The sequence below is a fragment of the Melanerpes formicivorus genome, unplaced genomic scaffold (assembly GCF_026170545.1).
Source record: "Melanerpes formicivorus ecotype bairdi unplaced genomic scaffold, bMelFor1.0.p_v2 SCAF_159, whole genome shotgun sequence".
Taxonomy (NCBI): domain Eukaryota; kingdom Metazoa; phylum Chordata; class Aves; order Piciformes; family Picidae; genus Melanerpes; species Melanerpes formicivorus.
The window spans coordinates 519,563-536,144 of NW_027142511.1; the positions used below are offsets into that span (position 1 = coordinate 519,563).

Here is a 16,582-nt window from a genome sequence, read left to right on the forward strand (position 1 = left end):
GCAATGTGTTTGGGCCTGGCCCATGCCTCTTGAGCACTGCTCATCACTCTCTAGAGGGCTCAGGGACAAGAGAAGGTCTCTGGACCTACAGACAGTGCCACAGGCATGGCAGCTGTGTCAGAGAAGCAGCCTGTGCCAGGATCAGCTGCCCTTCATAGTGAATGGTGCTTATGACCAGGATTGTGCCCCAAATATTACCAGAACATGCTTCTGTGTGTGTGACTCAAACCCCCTTTGTCCCCCCTCCCTTCTGGAGTGGGGGAGGGCCACACCTTGGCACCACTGAGTCCAGGTCAACAATCTGCCTGGGCATGTTTCCACCCCTGTGGCAAACAAGGCCCAGGCTACATGTTTGTTTGCCCTGTTTACGGCGTGTGCTTATGCTCATTTGGCAGAGTATCAGCTGATTGGTTAATTATTGTGTTAGCAGTGGGTGCTGACTGGAGCAGTATTCTTTGGGGCAAATGGTAAATAGGAGTTGTTTGGTAAACAAGTGCCCCCCACGCTGGTGTCCGTGCCTATGCCTGCGTGCGTCTCTGTGCCGCTACGGTCCGCCTCGCCTGGGACTTGAAGCAGCTCCAGAAGGCCTCGCTGCACATTGCCACTGTTGCCCGGCTGGGGGCAGTGCCGTGGAGCGTGGGGTCAACTGCCGCATGAGCCATCGCCACGGGAGGAAACCATGGCAGCCCCTGTGCACCACCGGTCCTGAAGCGCTACAGCCCCCAGAGCGGGGAACCTTTGCCAGGTGCTGCGCTTCGTGGAGCCAGCGGCAAAAGCCTCTGAAGCTTCCCCTGGGAGGCTCCAGGACCTTTGTGCTCTGGGAGAAGCAGCAACCCCGTGGCACAGCCACGCGGTCGGCGCCGTTCTCTAGTTCCTCATGAGGGCACAGCCGTGCCGCGTTGTCAGGACTCTAAACACATCACCAAGGAAAGATTTCATGAGGTTCTCAACTCCTGAGGAAGCCAAACCTTTGCTTTATAGAATTTGGGTTCAGGTAGTGCTGAAACTGTCCTGGGTTGAGGGTTTGCCGGTCACCGACCAACCCCTCCCCCACTGCTTTTCCAATCAGTTTCAACTCTAAATTCTAGAACTCATTTGGTTCTTCTGAAGTGCCCAGGCACAAACGTTCTGCAGAGGTGGTTCCACCAACCCAATACTGCTGCCTGTGAATGGAAACTAAATCCCCTGCTGCATAGTTTGTATATCAATAGACTACCAATATATCTATTCATTGATATCCTTGCTGCTCATTCCTGAGGGCGCATCTGCAACACTCCTGTAGGGAAAAAGAAGCTTACAAGGAAAGCAGCTGATCCTGCAAAGGACCAGGAAGGATCAGGGTTCCCATGGGAACAAGGGAAAGAGCCAGGGCTGCTGGCTTGGTTCTTATCTCTGGTTTTGGAAGATGACCAAGGACAAACAGTGGATGAAACAAGCAGCAGGCCCCAGCAAGGCAAAGAAAATCTCTGATCCTCTGTCCAGGCCTGTGTTTCAGCTGTGAAGGAAATGTCCCAGAAGTTCCATCAGCTCCAGAAGAAGCTTTTATTCCCCACCTGTACAGTCCTGTGTTTCAGCCATGAGGAGCAGCTGCTCCCCTGTCCAAGGGAGAGAATCTGGGAGGCACACAGCACAGCACACCCTCTGCTTTACCTGTATGACCATAGGGAGGAAGTGGAAGGGAAAACCCAATCCAGTCCTGGCTGCAGGAGTCTGTGACTTACAGGGGAATTGTCCCCCCAGAGATGCTGCCTCAATTCCCAGTGGGAAATGGCCTAAGAAGAGCAGGGAAGCTGAAATTGCTTCTGGTCCTCCTGAAGGGACTCCCAAAACATCTTCACAAGATGCAAGTGACCCCAGGCAGAAGTGGAGGGGCTCTGCATCCAATCAGATGGAAGGGAGAGACAAATTGGTTTGTTGGACCACACAGAACCAATGGCCTGGCAAGTTGAAGCCATGAGAGGATAAAGCTTTAGTAGATACAGGTACCCAGAGTGTTCTGACACCATCAAACCATGAGGGGTGGAACCCGTCTGTGTTTCTGGTGTGACAGGAGGATCCCCACACCTGGATGTGTTGGAAGCTGAGTACTGGGATGCAAGCCACAGTTTGCTTTCACTTGGAGGCATGGAAGGAGTCACTGGACTCAGTTGGCCCAGAGCTGGAAACACAGCCCCAGCATTTGCAGCATTTGGACTGGGCATGGACTGATCCAGACTGTGCTGGAACAGAGTGGAGCTGCAGAGCACCTGCAGTGAGCAGCCCTCTGGGTACTGCAAAGCAACCTCCTGTGGAGTGAGAATGGACAGTGCCTGAGGTGTGCTGCTGATTGCTGCTGGGCATGGTGCAGGTGGCCCAGAATGAGGGCTTGGGAATATCAAAGGTTAAGCTGGAAATTTGCTGCCATTACTCCACACCATCCTGCCTCATGCCACCTTCACAGGGACAGTGCTGGCTGGAGCAAAGTACTACAGGGCTTGAAGGTCAGTTGGCAACATGGGAGGCTTCCTGTTCTGGTTGCTGCTGTTGGGTTCTGGCTATCAGGTGCTGACTCTTTGCTGAGGGGGAGGGCTGCAGGGGTTTAACTCCTGGCTACTGCTGCTGACTGCTGTGCTTCTTTCTGCAAACAGCCTCAGGTCAGTGTGCATTATGGGATCTCCTTTGAATTCAACTCTTTTGATCTTATCTCAAGTCCTTATCTCAGACCAGAGGGGTTTTTGATTTGTGTGTGTTATTTTTCCCTCACTTCTGTTTTGGGTGAGAACAGGCAGCTTAACCTCTTCAACCTGTTCCAGCCCCAGAGTGGAAAGCCAACAGAAGCTTTCTGAGTTCTTCCAAAGATCTCCATGAGCTTCCCCCTACACCCTTCAAAGATCCCAAGAGTCAGTCCCAGGACTATCTAAATCCCAAACACCTAAGATCACCTGAAAGCCCCTGAAGAATGCCTCTGAGATGCCCCTCAAGACTCCTCTGAGAACCTCATTGTCCCCTCCCTGAACTGGGCACACAGCTCCACCCCATCCCTTGGGAGCAAATGCCCCCAAAATTCAGGCATTGAGGCAGAGATAACTGAAATAAAAGCAAACAGACAGGATTTGGGTAACTTTTGGGTTTTATTGAGACAATTGGTCAATGGACAGAGGATTTCTTACCCCAGGGAGACACAAAGCATTGGGGAAGAACCAGACAGACCCTGGCAAAGCCCTGCCCAGCTCCACTGGGCGCTCCAGGTATGCCGACTCAGCACTGTAATTGTTCTCATTAGCAATAATTGGTGTTCAGATGGGCAGGAGGTGTTTGTTGCTGCTGGTGTCCCCAGTCCCTGAGAAGTGCAATGGAAAAATAGATGCTTTTGGTGCTAGGAAGGCCTTCTCAGAGGGGTCACGATTACTCAAGAGATTCTAGGTGGATTTATGCCTCCCCTGCAGTGCAGGCTGCTCTCTGGTGTGGGTGCAGCGGTGATGGTTGAGGGATCGCTTCTCGCTAAAGCTCTTACCACAATCAGCACAAGTGAAAGGATTCTCACCAGTGTGGGTGCGGCGGTGAGCAATGAGAGTGCTCCTCTGGCCGAAGCTCTTCCCACAGTTAGCACAGGTGAACGGTTTCTCACCGGTGTGGGTGCGGTGGTGGCGAATGAGAGTGTCCCTACGGCTGAAGGCCTGACCGCACGCAGCACAGCTGAACAACTTCTCGCCAGTGTGCACACCACGGTGCTCCGTGAGAGCTCGCTTGTTGGTGAAGCTCTTGCCGCAGTCAGTACAGCTGTAGGGCTTCTCACCATTATGGATGAGTTGGTGCTGGATGTATCGAGTACTCGTGGTGAAGCTCTTCCCGCACTCAGCACAGGGGAACAGATGCTTTCCAGTGTGGATGCGACGATGGATGGTGAGAGTGGAGTTGCGTTTGAAGCTCTTGCTGCAGTCCCTGCAGGTAAAGGCTTTCTCACTGGTGTGGGTGAGGTGGTGTTGCCTAAGGTGAGAGAGCTGTCTGAAGCGCTTGCCACAGCTGTCACAAGAGAAGGGCTTCTCTCCAGTGTGAGTGAGGCAGTGCTGGGTGAGTTGGCCGCGCAGGGTAAAGCGCTGACTGCAGTCTACACAGATGAAAGGTTTCTGTCCAGTGTGGGTGCGGCGGTGCTGGGTGAGATGACAGCGCTGGGTGAAGCTCTGACCACAGTCCACACAGGTGAACGGTTTCTCTCCAGTGTGGGTGTGGCGGTGATGGGTGAGATGACCGCGCTGGGTGAAGCTCTGACCACAGTCCACACAGGTGAACGGTTTCTCTCCAGTGTGGGTGCGGCGGTGCCGAGTGAGATTGCCGCGCTGGGTGAAGCTCTGGCCGCAGTCAGCACAGATGAAAGGTTTCTCTCCGGTGTGGGTGCGGCGGTGCTGGATGAGCTCGGAGTTCCAGCGGAACCTCTTGCCACAGTCACCACAAACGAAGGGCCGGGAGCCAGGCTGCGGGCAGTGGTGCTTCACTAGCTCTGAGCCACCTGGGAAGCTCTGCCCACACTCAGGGCACTGATTCAGCTCTTTGGGTGACACTGAGGGACCTGCTCTGGCTTCATCCTCCTCCATACATTCCTCCCCCTCATCCTGCTCACCTTCACCATCATCATTATCCTCCTGTTCATAGTTGTCATTCTCAGCATCATCCTCCATCTTCTCCTCTTTTTCCTCCTCATCCTCCTCTACCTTGGCACTGCACATTGGCTTCTCTAACTTGATCTCTGGGTGCTGCTCCTCCTCCCAGCTCTTGTCTGGGTCCTTCTGTAAGGCCATGCTGTGGCAGGAAGGGGTCACAGCTCTGCAATAGGGAAGATGGAAGCACCTGAGCCCAGGACCTCAAACCCTCAGATCCTGCCTGGGTCATGACAGTCCCTGACTCCCAACACCCAGCTAGAGGAGAGAATGCAGAGGGGACCTCAAACCTTCAGTTTCTGCCACAGTGTGGGCACAGACCTCTAATACCTGTGCTGAGACCCCAGGTTCCTGTGATCAGTGCCCTGAGGTACCCTGGGGCTTACACATGGTCTTGTCCTACTCTGCTCGAGCCTGGTGGCATTGGCAGGGTGGTTCCTGGACCAGGTCCTGTCCTTTGATCTCCCCTGGCTCAGACAATGGAGGCAGCAGCACTGACCAAGGAAGAACAAACCACCTCCAACCTTCTCCCACCACCTTCCAGATCCCAACCCCCAAACATCACCTCCTGGTCACAACACACTCCCAGCAGCCTGGAGCATTCCTCAACTCCCACAACACCTGATGGGCCTCAGAGCTCCTGGAGAGGTGAAATATGCTGCACAGGAGGAGGTGGAGGCTGGGAGCTGCCCTTGGGGCTGGGGTCCTGCTGTTAACCCACTCTGGGTTTCTTACCTCTTGGGCTGCTCCAAGGGGCAGGACTGCAAATTCTGCTCTTCCACAGCACACAGGGGCAGGGATGATTGAGAGACCACTCAGCCCCTGACAGAGAGAAGCAAAGGGCTCAGGGGAGAGCACTGATCTGCAAGGGATGGTTCAGCACTGCCCAGGACCAGGCAGCACAGCTCAGCCTTGCTGGGGGCAGCTCCCAAGCCCAGCAGCACAGCCACAGCACACAGCCAGGGCTGATCAAGATGGGAGACCTCAACAAGGTTGAGTCCGGATGTGAGGAGGAGGTTCTTCCCCATGAGAGTGGTGAAGCCCTGAAATGGGGTTTCCAGGGAGGTGGTTGAGGCCGCATCCCTGGAGGTGTTTAAGCCCAGGCTGAATGAGGCTCTGGCCAGCCTGATCTAGTGTGGGGTGTCCCTGCCCATGGCAGGGGGGTTGGAACTAGATGATCCTTGTGGTCCCTTCCAACCCTGACTGATACTATGATACTAAGTGCAGACTCAGCTCCCAAGCCCAGCACACAGCCCCCAGCACACAGCTGCAGGCCAGCACCACAACACAGCTGCCTCCACACAGCCTCTCCCAGGCCTTGCCTAAAGCTTCCTCCCACTGCCTGCCCAGACCTCTGCTGCCTGCACCTGCCTTTGCCAGCAGATCTTGCTCTGGCCACAGCTCTCCTCCCAGGTCCTGCCCCCACCCCACACACTCTGTGCTCACCTTTGACCTGCACACACCTCTCTGCTGCCCACTCCCCAACAGAAGATCACAGCAGCCCTCAGGACACACAAAAAGGGAGCTTCATGCTTTCAGGAGGTGCAGCAAAGGGGGAAGGGACTTGGGCAGCTTCTTGCTAAACCTCTTCAGTCCTCAGCCAGGCAGGGTTTGGGGCTTGGAGCTTCTGGGGTCAGCTGCTGCCAGCACCATTGGAGGTAGGAGCCAGGCAGAGCCACACAGCTGCTGAACTAAGCCCTCCCACCCCCTGCAGCCTTCACCCTCCATCTCTCCATCCAGTGCTCCAGCTCCACTCACTTGCTGCCCTCTCAGAGTCCCCAGGGCCCCACCAAGTCTCCAGGGGCTGATCTACACAGCCAGTAGGGCCCAACAGTAGCCCCTGGAAGAGAGCATGGAGGAGAATCTCTGTGGTGGGTAGAAGGCACTGGGATGTCTTACACCAGAGAGTAGAGACCTCCAGAAGGGACAGCAGAGTCCAGAGGGACACCACAAAGTGTCATCTAGCTTAGTTCATTCCCACAAGGCCTGCACCCACTCTCTACAAAGGAACAGCACAGGATCTCCAACCTCCTTTGCCCTTCCTCTCTGCTCCCAGCAACATCTTCTGGGATCTCTCTCTGCAGAGGAGTTTTGAGGCCTTGGCAATGCTGCCAACTGTGGCCTGCAGCGGCCTGGCTCACCTGGGAGCTGCCTACCAGAAGCTGTAACTGCAGCTCTTGTGTATGGGGGAGGAGGGGCAGAGAGGCATGGGGGAGGGGGAAGGCATTTGGGGCCTGGGGTTCTGGCCTGCTTTGGTGCAGCTCTGGAGGAAGCTTTGGCCTAGGGAGGTTTGTTGGCTCCCGTGGCCCAGGCACACTATGGATTGTTGTGGATTGGATGCTTTGCACTGTAGGATGCAGCTCTGAACAGCACAGCCATGGAAACTGCCCAATTCTATCCAACCCTCTGGCCACAGCTTGGCATCAACTCCTTTCACAAGGCTCAAAGAGAGCCTCTCTGCCTCCTGCAACCTAAGGCAATACCCTGCAGAACAAGTTGGAGGAGCTCAAGGGGACAAGCTGCAGAGGGGGCCCAGGGCAACCTCCTGAGCTTCAACAAGAGCAAGGGCAGGGTCCTGCCCCTGGCCTGGCACAATCCTCACAATCAGGAGAGGCTGGGGGAGGAGGGGATAGGAAGCTGCCCTGCAGAAAACCACTGGGGGGTGCTGCTGGACAAGAAGCTGCACAGGAACAGACGGGGGAGCCTGCAGCCCACAAGGCCAAGGGTAGCCTGGGCTGCACCAAAAGCAGCAGGGCCAGAGGTGGACAGAGGCCATCCTGGCACTTGGCTCTGCTCTGATGAGACTTCACCTGCAGCACTGCAGCCAGCTCTGGAGCCCTCAACACAGGAAGGACATGGACCTGATGGAGAGGGTCCAGAGGAGGGACACAAAAATGATCAGGGGCTTGGAGCAGCTCTGCTACCAGGACAGGCTAAGGGAGCTGGGGGTGTTCAGCCTGCAAACGAGAAGAGAAGGCTCTGGGGAGACCTAAGAGTGACCTTCTGGTACCTGAAGGGGGCTACAAGAAGGCTGCAGAGGGACTCTTTGCAAAGCCTGCAGGGACAGCACCAGAGGCAATGGCTTCAAACTAGAGCAGAGCAGATTGAGATTGGAGGTGAGGAACAAGTTCTGCACCAGGAGCCTGCTGGAACACTGCAACAGGTTGCCCAGGGAGGGGCTTGAGGGCCCAGCCCTGCAGAGGTTCAAGGTGAGGCTGGACAGGGCTCTGGGCAACCTGAGCTAGTGCAGGATGTCCCTGCTGACTGCAGAGGGGCTTGGACTGCAGCACCTTTGCAGCTCCCTCCCAACCCAAACCACTCTAGGATTCTAGGAGTCTAAGGGCAGCCTCCAGGGAGAGCAGGAAGAAGATGAGGCAGAGGAGGACAAGGAAGAGGACAAGGAGGAGGAGAACCAAAATCCCTTCCTAACTCCTCCAAACCTCTGCCAAATTCCTGGAAAGCTCTTCCAGCTCTGCAGAGTTCATTCTGAAGAGAGCTGAGGGAGTTGCTAGGCTCAGGGATGTCTTGCACACTCTGCACAAATGCTCCAGAAGCTTTCCAAGTGCCCTCAAAACCAGCAGCACAGCTCTGCTGCCACACAATGCCAGGCTGCAAGGGACCCCAAGGCTCAGCTGCTCCAACCTTGCCAGCTGACACTGGACTGGAAAGGAGCTGGCCCAGACCCCTGCCAAGCTCAGCCTTCCAACTCTGCCCTGCAGGGCAATCCACCTCTGCCCTGGGGAGAGGATTCCAATGGCTGACTGGCAGGGAAAAGCTTTTGCCTCTGCAGGGCACTGTGCCACTTCAGCTCAACTCTTGCAGCAGCTCTTTGAGATCTGCCTTTGGAGCATCACAAACTCTGAAGCACTGCAGTGCAAAGCAGCTCAGCTTCAACTTCCAACTGGCTGAACTCTCATTTTAAATTCAAGACAGGGGCCAAGCTCACACCCAGCCCCCAAGCTTAAGAACCAGCAACTAAGGTCAGAGTCAGCTCCCAAGCACAAGAATCCAGATCAGAAATGCAGAGCCAGCCCCCAGGCTCAGAGCCAGCTCCTAAGTTCACATCCAGGCCCCAAGCTCAAGAACCAGCAGCTAAGATCAGAACCACTTCCCAAGCTCAGAGCCAGCCCCTGAGCTCAAGAACCAGCAATTAAGGTCAGAACACTTCCCAAGCTGAGAGCCACCTCCAGAGCTCACACCCAGGCCCCAAGCTCACAAGCCAGCAAATAAGGTCAGAACCACATTCCAAGCTCTAGAGCCAGCCACTAAGGTCCAGAACACAGATCAAAAGTGCAGACTCAGCTCCCAAGCCAGCAACTAAGGTCAGAATCACTTCCCAAGCTCAGGAACCAGCCTCCAAGCTCCAGTACCAGAAAAAAGGTCAGAACCAAGCTCCAGAGCCAGCCCCCACAAGCTCAAGAGCCAGCCAGTAAGGTCAGAACCACTTTCCAAGCTCAAGAACCAGCAGCTAAGATCAGAACCACTTCCTGAGCTCAGAGCCAGCTACTAAGGCCAGAACAATTCCCAAGCTCACAGCCAGCCCCCAAGTTCAAGAGCCAGCCCCTATGCTCCAGAACCAGCAACAAAGGCCAGAACCAAGCTCCAGAGCCAGCAAACAAGGTCAGAGGCATTTACAATCCCAGGAACCAGACACTGACCTCAGATACAGGCCCTGAGGTCAGGAACCACACCCCAAGCCCAGAGCCAGCAGCTAAGCTCAGAACCACTTCCCAAGCTCACACCCAGGCCCCAGGCTCAGAGCCAGTTTCACAACTTTACTTATTTCAGGTTCCCTTCATTGCACTTCTGCTAAGTGTCCAAACTGAAGCACTCAGAGAATGCTTTGGACTGGAAGGGACCCCAAAGAGCAGACAGCTCCACCCCCCTGCCATGCCCACAGACACCTTCCACCACACCAGGCTGCTCAAGCCCTCATCCAACCTCACCCTCAGCACCTCCAGGGAGGGGGCAGCCAGCACCTCCCTGCCCAACCTGCTCCAGGCTCTCACCACCCCCACTCCAAACTATTGCCTCCCAAGCCCCACTCCAAATCTGCCCTCCTCAACCTTCAATCCAGTCCCCCTCAGCACATCACTCCCAGCCCCTCACAAAAGTCCCTCCCCAGCTCTCCTGCAGCTCCCAGCAGCAACCACAAGGCTGCTCCAACCTCTCCCCACAGCCTTCTCCTCTCCAGCCTCAGACACTACTCTCACAGATCACCCACACAGATGAGCTGCCACAGCCCTCCCACCACCCCCATGGCCTCCTCTGCACCCCCTCCAACAGCTCAACCTCCTGCCCCTCTTGGGGGCACCACAGCTGCACACAGCACTCCAGCTGGCAGCACACAATGCTGCCAGCACAAAAACCATCGCAGCAAAAGCCTCAAGCTGTGCTCAGCTGCCAAAACCAAAGGGACCTCAACTTGGCCACAAGAGAAAGGACCAAACTCAGCCAAGACACTGATCCAACACCCAAGGCTGCACAAAACAACCATCAGCAGAAGCTCCTCCTGCCCTGAGCCTTTCTGTGCTCAGGAGGCCTGCAGAGAAACTGAGAATCACTCTGCAACCCCCAGGGAATCTTTGTGCCTCAAGAGCTTGCAGAGCACAGAGGCCTTGGATGCCACCACCCCCAGCACAGCCAAACCGCCCCACAGCTGACACCAGCCCCAGGCGCTCCCAAGCTCAGGCTCAGCACAGCACCCACGCCTGACACCCCCACGGCACCCAGCACACAGCCTGCCCACAGGTTCCCCCCCGCGCCTGGCCCTCAGCCCAGCCGCTGCCCTTCAGCACAGCAGCCGCCCGGCACCTGCCAGCTACCACACTGCCCACAGACACACACAGCAGGTGCAGCTCCAGCACCATCCACACACACATGCAGCATAAAGAGCCTCAGCTGGAAGGGGTTTTTGTTGCCTTCTCTCCCTGCCCCTTTCTCTCTGCAGTTCTCCTGGAGCTGCCACCCCACATCCCCAAAGTGAAGATGAGGTTGGATGGGAGGGCACAGTGCCCAGGGGCTGCTGCTCATCTCCCAGCTGCCACACGCAGAGCTGCAGCACAATTCACTCCTTTGGTCCCCTGCAGTGCTGCCAGGTTCTGGCACTTCCTGCACACACAGCTTCCAGCTGGGCACTGGAGCCCTTCCCCTTTGGTGGGGGACAAGGCCTAACTCCTGCCTGACCACCCCCAGGCCCTTCCCTCATTCCCAGCCCATCCCTGGCCCTGGAGTCTTTGCTGTCCTGTGGCCCTGGGAGGGGAAAATAAATGTGGTGGCTGAGGAAGCCTCTGAGGGACCTGGGCTGGAAGCAGGAGCACAAGAATGGAAGGGCCCCGAGGCTAAAGGCTGGGATCAGCTGGAGGGCTCAAGCCAAGGGAGAGGCTTACAGAGGAGGGGTGGGGAGGGACCCTGCAGCCCCCTCACACAGCAGCTGATGAAGGGGAGGACAGGGAGGGAGTGAGAGCTCAGGTGACTCCTGCCCTGGGGTGTGGGGTGAGGTGTAAGGACTGGTCTGAAGAGCATCATTTGCCTCATCACTGTCATCAGGAACCAGGACACAGCCAGGGCACAGCCTGGGCACAGCCAAAGCATAACCTGGGCACTGCCTGGGCACAGCCTGGGTACAGCCAGGGCATAGCCTGGGCTCCCCCCTGAGCCTGGCTCACAGCCCAGGCACTGCCCTTTAGCACAGCAGCTGCCAGCACAAAGGCTCCAACCCCCCAGAGCCCCCCGCAGAGAAGCCTCTGCTGCACCCCAGCCCCCACGCTACCCAGGACCCCTGCAGGGCACCAATGGCTCCTGCTGCAACACAGCAGCAACCAGAGGGAGTCTACAGCTGCCCCTGGCAGGGGGATTCAGCAGCACAAGGAACCCCACCGAGCCCCCACCCCAACCCCACCCGCGGCCCCGCAACCGCACAGATCCCTCCCAGAACAGCACAGACGACGCTCAGCGACCCTGCACACCTCTGCCCTACCCCACAGCCTCACCCCCGACCACCCCAAACACCCACAGCCGCACAGAGCTCCCCACAATCACAGCGACACCCCCCACCCGCACGGACCCCAAGCGCCAAGCTTGCAGAGCTCCCCTGGACCCCACAGAGCCACCCTCACCTCGTACCCCACCGATCTCCCCCGTATCCCACGGACCCCCTCACACATATCCGCAAAAGCCCCCAACCAAACCCCACCGATTCACCCTAGATCCCCGCAGAGAATCCCCGCCCCAGCCCCACCGACCCATGCCCCACAAACCCTTTTCCAACCCAAGCGACCCTCCCGACCCCTCGCAGCCCCCAAGAGAGCATTCCCTGATCCCCACCCCACCACCCCCAAATCAGCCCCAGAGACTTCCTCACCCCACTTGGACCCCAGGACAAGAGCGAAGCAGAGAAGGAGAAGGAGGAGGAGGAAGAGCTCAGCGCACAGGGAGCCGCCGGCCCCGGCAGGCTGCTGGCGAGCAGAGAGCGCTGCGAGGGAGACCCCGGCCCGGCCCCTCCGGCTGCTGCGGCCACGTGGGACGGGGAGCGGAAGCAGGGAGCAGGCTGGAACGGAAGGCCCGCCCACGAGCGCAAGGCTGCAGCCAATCAGAAGCGCCGATAGCGCGGCAGCTCCTCCCCCTGGGCGCTGCCGAGGCCCAGCCAGGAGCTGCCCCTGCCGGCCGCGGCCGCCATTGTTGCTGCCCCGTGGGAAGCGGCAGCGGGGCCGGAGCGCGGGAGAAGTGCCGGAGGTGCTGGCGGGCGAGCGGCAGCTGCCGGCTGGGGAGCTGCGGCGGGGCGGGAGGGGCTGAGGGGGCCGGGGAGCGCTGAGGGCGGCGGCAGCGCAGCGGGGAAGGCTCTGGCTGCGTGGGGCTGCCGGGGGCGTGTGTGGAGTTGGGGGTCGGGAGGGGCGCGGGGGGCAGGGGGCTCCGTGGGGCTGGGGCAGGCTCGGGGAGGGTGAGGAATTGTTCTGTTTGGCTTGGGCCAGGGGCAGGGGGGTGCCGGCGGGGCTGGGGGCCGCGGGGTTGGCTCCTGAAGCTCTTGGCTGTTTGCAGTCTGTGCTGTGCAGGATGTGCATTGGGACAGCAATGGGGGGGGGGGGCGGTGAGGTGTCAGAGAGCGGCCGGGAGGGACGGGGTCCAGAGTGCAACTCTCATCCCAGCCCTGCTGCCCGCACTCAGCACCAGGCGGGGCTGGCACTGGCACTGGGGGTGGAGCACAGCCCTGGGAGGAGAGGCTGAGGGAGCTCTGGGGTTGCTGAGCCTGGAGAAGAGGAGGCTCAGGGCAGACCTCATTGCTGTCTGCAACTCCCTGAAGGGAGGCTGGAGCCAGGTGGGGGTTGGTCTCTTCTCCCAGGCAAGCAGCACCAGAACAAGAGGACGCAGTCTCAAGCTGTGCCAGGGGAGGTTTAGGCTTGGTTTTAGGAAGAAGTTCTTCATAGAGAGTGAGATTGGCCATGGGAATGTGCTGCCCAGGGAGGTGGTGGAGTCTCCCATCCCTGGAGATGCTTAGGAAGAGCCTGGATAAGGCACTTGGTGCCATGGTTTAGTTGATCAGATGGTGCTGGGTGAGAGGTTGGACTTGATCTCAAAGAGCTCTTCCAACCTGGTTAATCCTATCCTATTCTCTCCTCTTCTCTCCCATCCCATCCTCCCCCATCCCACTGACATAGAGAATGACACACAAGAGACTCAGTAAGTTTCTTGTATCATGCTTCTGTTCTGGCTCCTGACACAGGTAGAATCATTTCAAAAGACCTGTGTGCCTTCAGAGAGCTTTGGGCAAACTTTTATACAGGAAGTTATCTGTCTATAATGACAGAGGTCCAGATGCTTCCTATCTCTACACAGCTTATCTAGCTAAAACTAGCAGAAGTACACATATCATGCAGGTGTCCTTTATCTTATACAAAAGATCATCTTGTCCAAGACTAACAGAAGTGAATCACGGACAAATCCTGTTTCTCCTTATCTACCCAAAGGCTGTCTGCCAACCCCTCTCTCCCTCCCTGCATTCCAGCATTTCAGCTAATAAGCAGAAAGTTCTTCATCAACTCTGTTATTCTGTCAATGAGACTTTTCTGTTCATCCATTCCCCCCTTTCTCACAGCCAACAGTGTATTCCTATGCTATATTTTCTTAAGTCAAACTTTGGACCCAGGCTTTCTGAGCTCTCTTTCCCATGCTGACAATTGTGGAAGTTACTATCAGATGTAGTCACCCAGTCTGATGGCCCCCAAGTCCAATTCATTGAGGCTACCCCAAATAAAGGGGTCCTCATTTGGCCTCGAGGAAGTTCAGTGCATATCCAACAGTTAGAGAGATTAGTTTGCAAAGCCAATTCTTGCCTAACATTTAAGTACATATTGCCTTCCCATCCCTCAATAGTATCAACCAACAAACAAATCACAATTATCGATACAGCTTGAGCTTCAGGGGTCCCTGGGATTCGAGTTTCCATTCTTTTGCTGAGGTCTTCTTGACTCTGGTGTGGTGAATCCAAGCAGCTTGTTCCTCGATTTTGATGGCTGTGAAGGATGTCAGTAACACCTGATATGGTCCTGTCCCCTTGGGCTCCAGAGGGCTCTCTGAAAGAGATCTGACACAGACATAATCTCCAGGTTCCACATCACGGACTGGTCTGTCTAACCCTCTCACATTGGTTCCAATCACCTGTTTGTTAACAATGCTCAGGTTCTTATCAATCTGCTGAACATACTTGTTCAACCTTTCCTCTCTAAATTGCCCTGGTTCAGAAGGGTCCATAGTTCCTACTACAAAAGGTCTTCCAAACAGGATTTCAAATGGGCTCAACCGTTCCTTTATTCTTTGCTTAGTTCGAATTCGCAGCAGGGCAATTGGTGATGCTTGTGGCCAAGGCAGGTTTGCTTCCTGTCCAATGTTTACTCTCTGTTTTTTGATTAAATGGTTCATTTTCTCCACTTGCCCACTCGAATGTGGATTGTAGGGGATGTGGAGTTGCCAATCAATCCCTAAAGTTTTGCTCACTTGTTGTAGCACCCTGGCCACAAAATGAGGTCCCCTGTCTGAGGAAATAGCAGCAGGTACCCCAAAACGAGGTATTCTCTCTTGTGACACTGCCTTAGTAACCTCCCGTGCTTTGTTTGTGCAACAGGGAAATGCTTCTGGCCAACCAGAGAAGGTGTCAGTGAGTACCAACAGGTACCTGGATCCCCCCTTTCTTGGGAGCTCAGTAAAATCAATTTGCCATTGTTGTCCTGGATCATTTCCTTTGCTAATTTGTCCCAGTCTAACTCCTCTTCTTACTTTGGGGTTAGCCTTAAGACACACCTCACATTGCCGGGTTACCTGTTCGACCGTGGTGTATAATTTCCGTGCTGTACACTCCTGAACCAATTTTCGATACAGGGCTTCTGCTCCCCAGTGAGTCTTTGCCTGTTCCATCTGAACAAAAGCCCAGAGAAGGTTCGTGGGAATGATTAATTTCCCATCCGGTGTCCTGGCCCAGCCCTTTCCTGTCCTATTCCCCAAAAGGTCTTTAATTAATGTCTGATCCTCTGTGCTATACACAGGTTCTGGCTCTTTTTGCTCAATTGACAGTTTACCATCTGGGATCAAAACAAACTCTGACACCTTCCTCCCCTCCCTGGCCACCCTTTTAGCTGTTTCATCTGCCAGTCTGTTGCCTCTTTCTTGACCAGTATTCCCTTTTTGGTGTGCTTTGCAGTGCATTATGGCTACTTTGCTTGGCTTCTGCACTGCTTCTAGCAGCCTCAGTATTTCTTCTGCATGTTTAATACCTTTTCCTTGAGGTGTCAACAGTCCTCTTTCTTTCCAAATGGCTCCATGGGCATGTACCATCCCAAAGGCATACTTGGAGTCAGTCCATATGTTTGCACTTTTCCCTCAGGAAAGCTCAAGAGCTCTGGTGAGTGCTATTATCTCTGCCTTTGGAGCGGAGGTGTTACTTGGTAGGGCTTCTGCCTCGATTACCTCTTCTCCTGTAGTTACAGCGTACCCAGCTTTTCTTTCTCCCTGGATCACAAAACTGCTTCCATCGGTGTACCAGTTATGGTCTGCCTTTTCTAGGGGTTCTTCCTTCAGGTCAGGTCTGCTGGAATAAGTGGCCTCAATTGTTTCCAAACAATCGTGAATAACTGGTTCTCCATCACCACCCTGGAGGAAAGAGGCTGGATTGACAAAGGTAGCAACTTTCATTTCTACATCATCCTGCTCCACTAGGATGGCTTGGGATTTAAGAAATCGTTGTGGAGACAGCCAGTGTCCTCCCTTGGCTTCTAGAACAGCAGAGCTGGTGTCTGATACTAGGACTGTGATCTTCTGCCCCATTGTGAACTTTCAAGACTCTTAAATGTTAATTGCAACTGCTGCCACAGCCCTCAGGCATCCTGGCCATCCCTTGCTTACCTCATCCAGTTGTTTAGAGAGGTATGCCACCGCCCTTCGGTAGGGTCCTAAGGTTTGTGCTAGGACTCCGAGTGCTATCCCTTGGCTTTCATGGGAATACAATCAAAAAGGTTTAGTGACATCAGGTAGGCCTAGCGCTGGTGCCCTCATCAATTCCTTCTTTACGGTACGGGAAGCTTGTTCAGCTTCTCCATTCCATTGCAAGTCCTTATCAGTCTCTTTCAGTAATTCACAGAGGGGTTTCACGAGCAGGCCATCATTATAAATCCACAACCGGCACCACCCTGTCGTTCCCAAAGAGGTTTGGAGTGCCTTTACTGTGTTTGGAAGTGGAATAGAACAGATGGCCTCCTTTCTTTCAGGGCCCAGCACTCGTTGTCCTGCTGTTAATTCATATCCCAAGTAGGTTACTTGCTGCTGTACTCTTTGGGCCTTCTGCGGGGAAACTCGGTACCCATGAAGTCCCAGGAACTTCAGCATACTCACAGTCCAGCTTTCACATTCCGCTCTGGTCTGGGTGGCCAGCAGGATGTCATCTACATACTGCAGCAGAGCTC

At 55.5% G+C, this 16,582-nt stretch overlaps 1 protein-coding gene across 1 annotated transcript; it reads right to left on the reverse strand.

Annotated features, from left to right (window-relative positions):
* Positions 1–3,276: 3,276 nt before the first annotated feature.
* On the reverse strand, positions 3,277–4,436 carry LOC137457089 (oocyte zinc finger protein XlCOF6-like; the record flags this gene model as incomplete). The annotated part of the gene is made up of 1 exon (XM_068168893.1): positions 3,277–4,436. A coding segment is annotated over one exon (1,038 nt), but the record flags the coding sequence as incomplete, so codon positions are not given.
* Between the last annotated feature and the right edge of the window lie 12,146 nt (positions 4,437–16,582).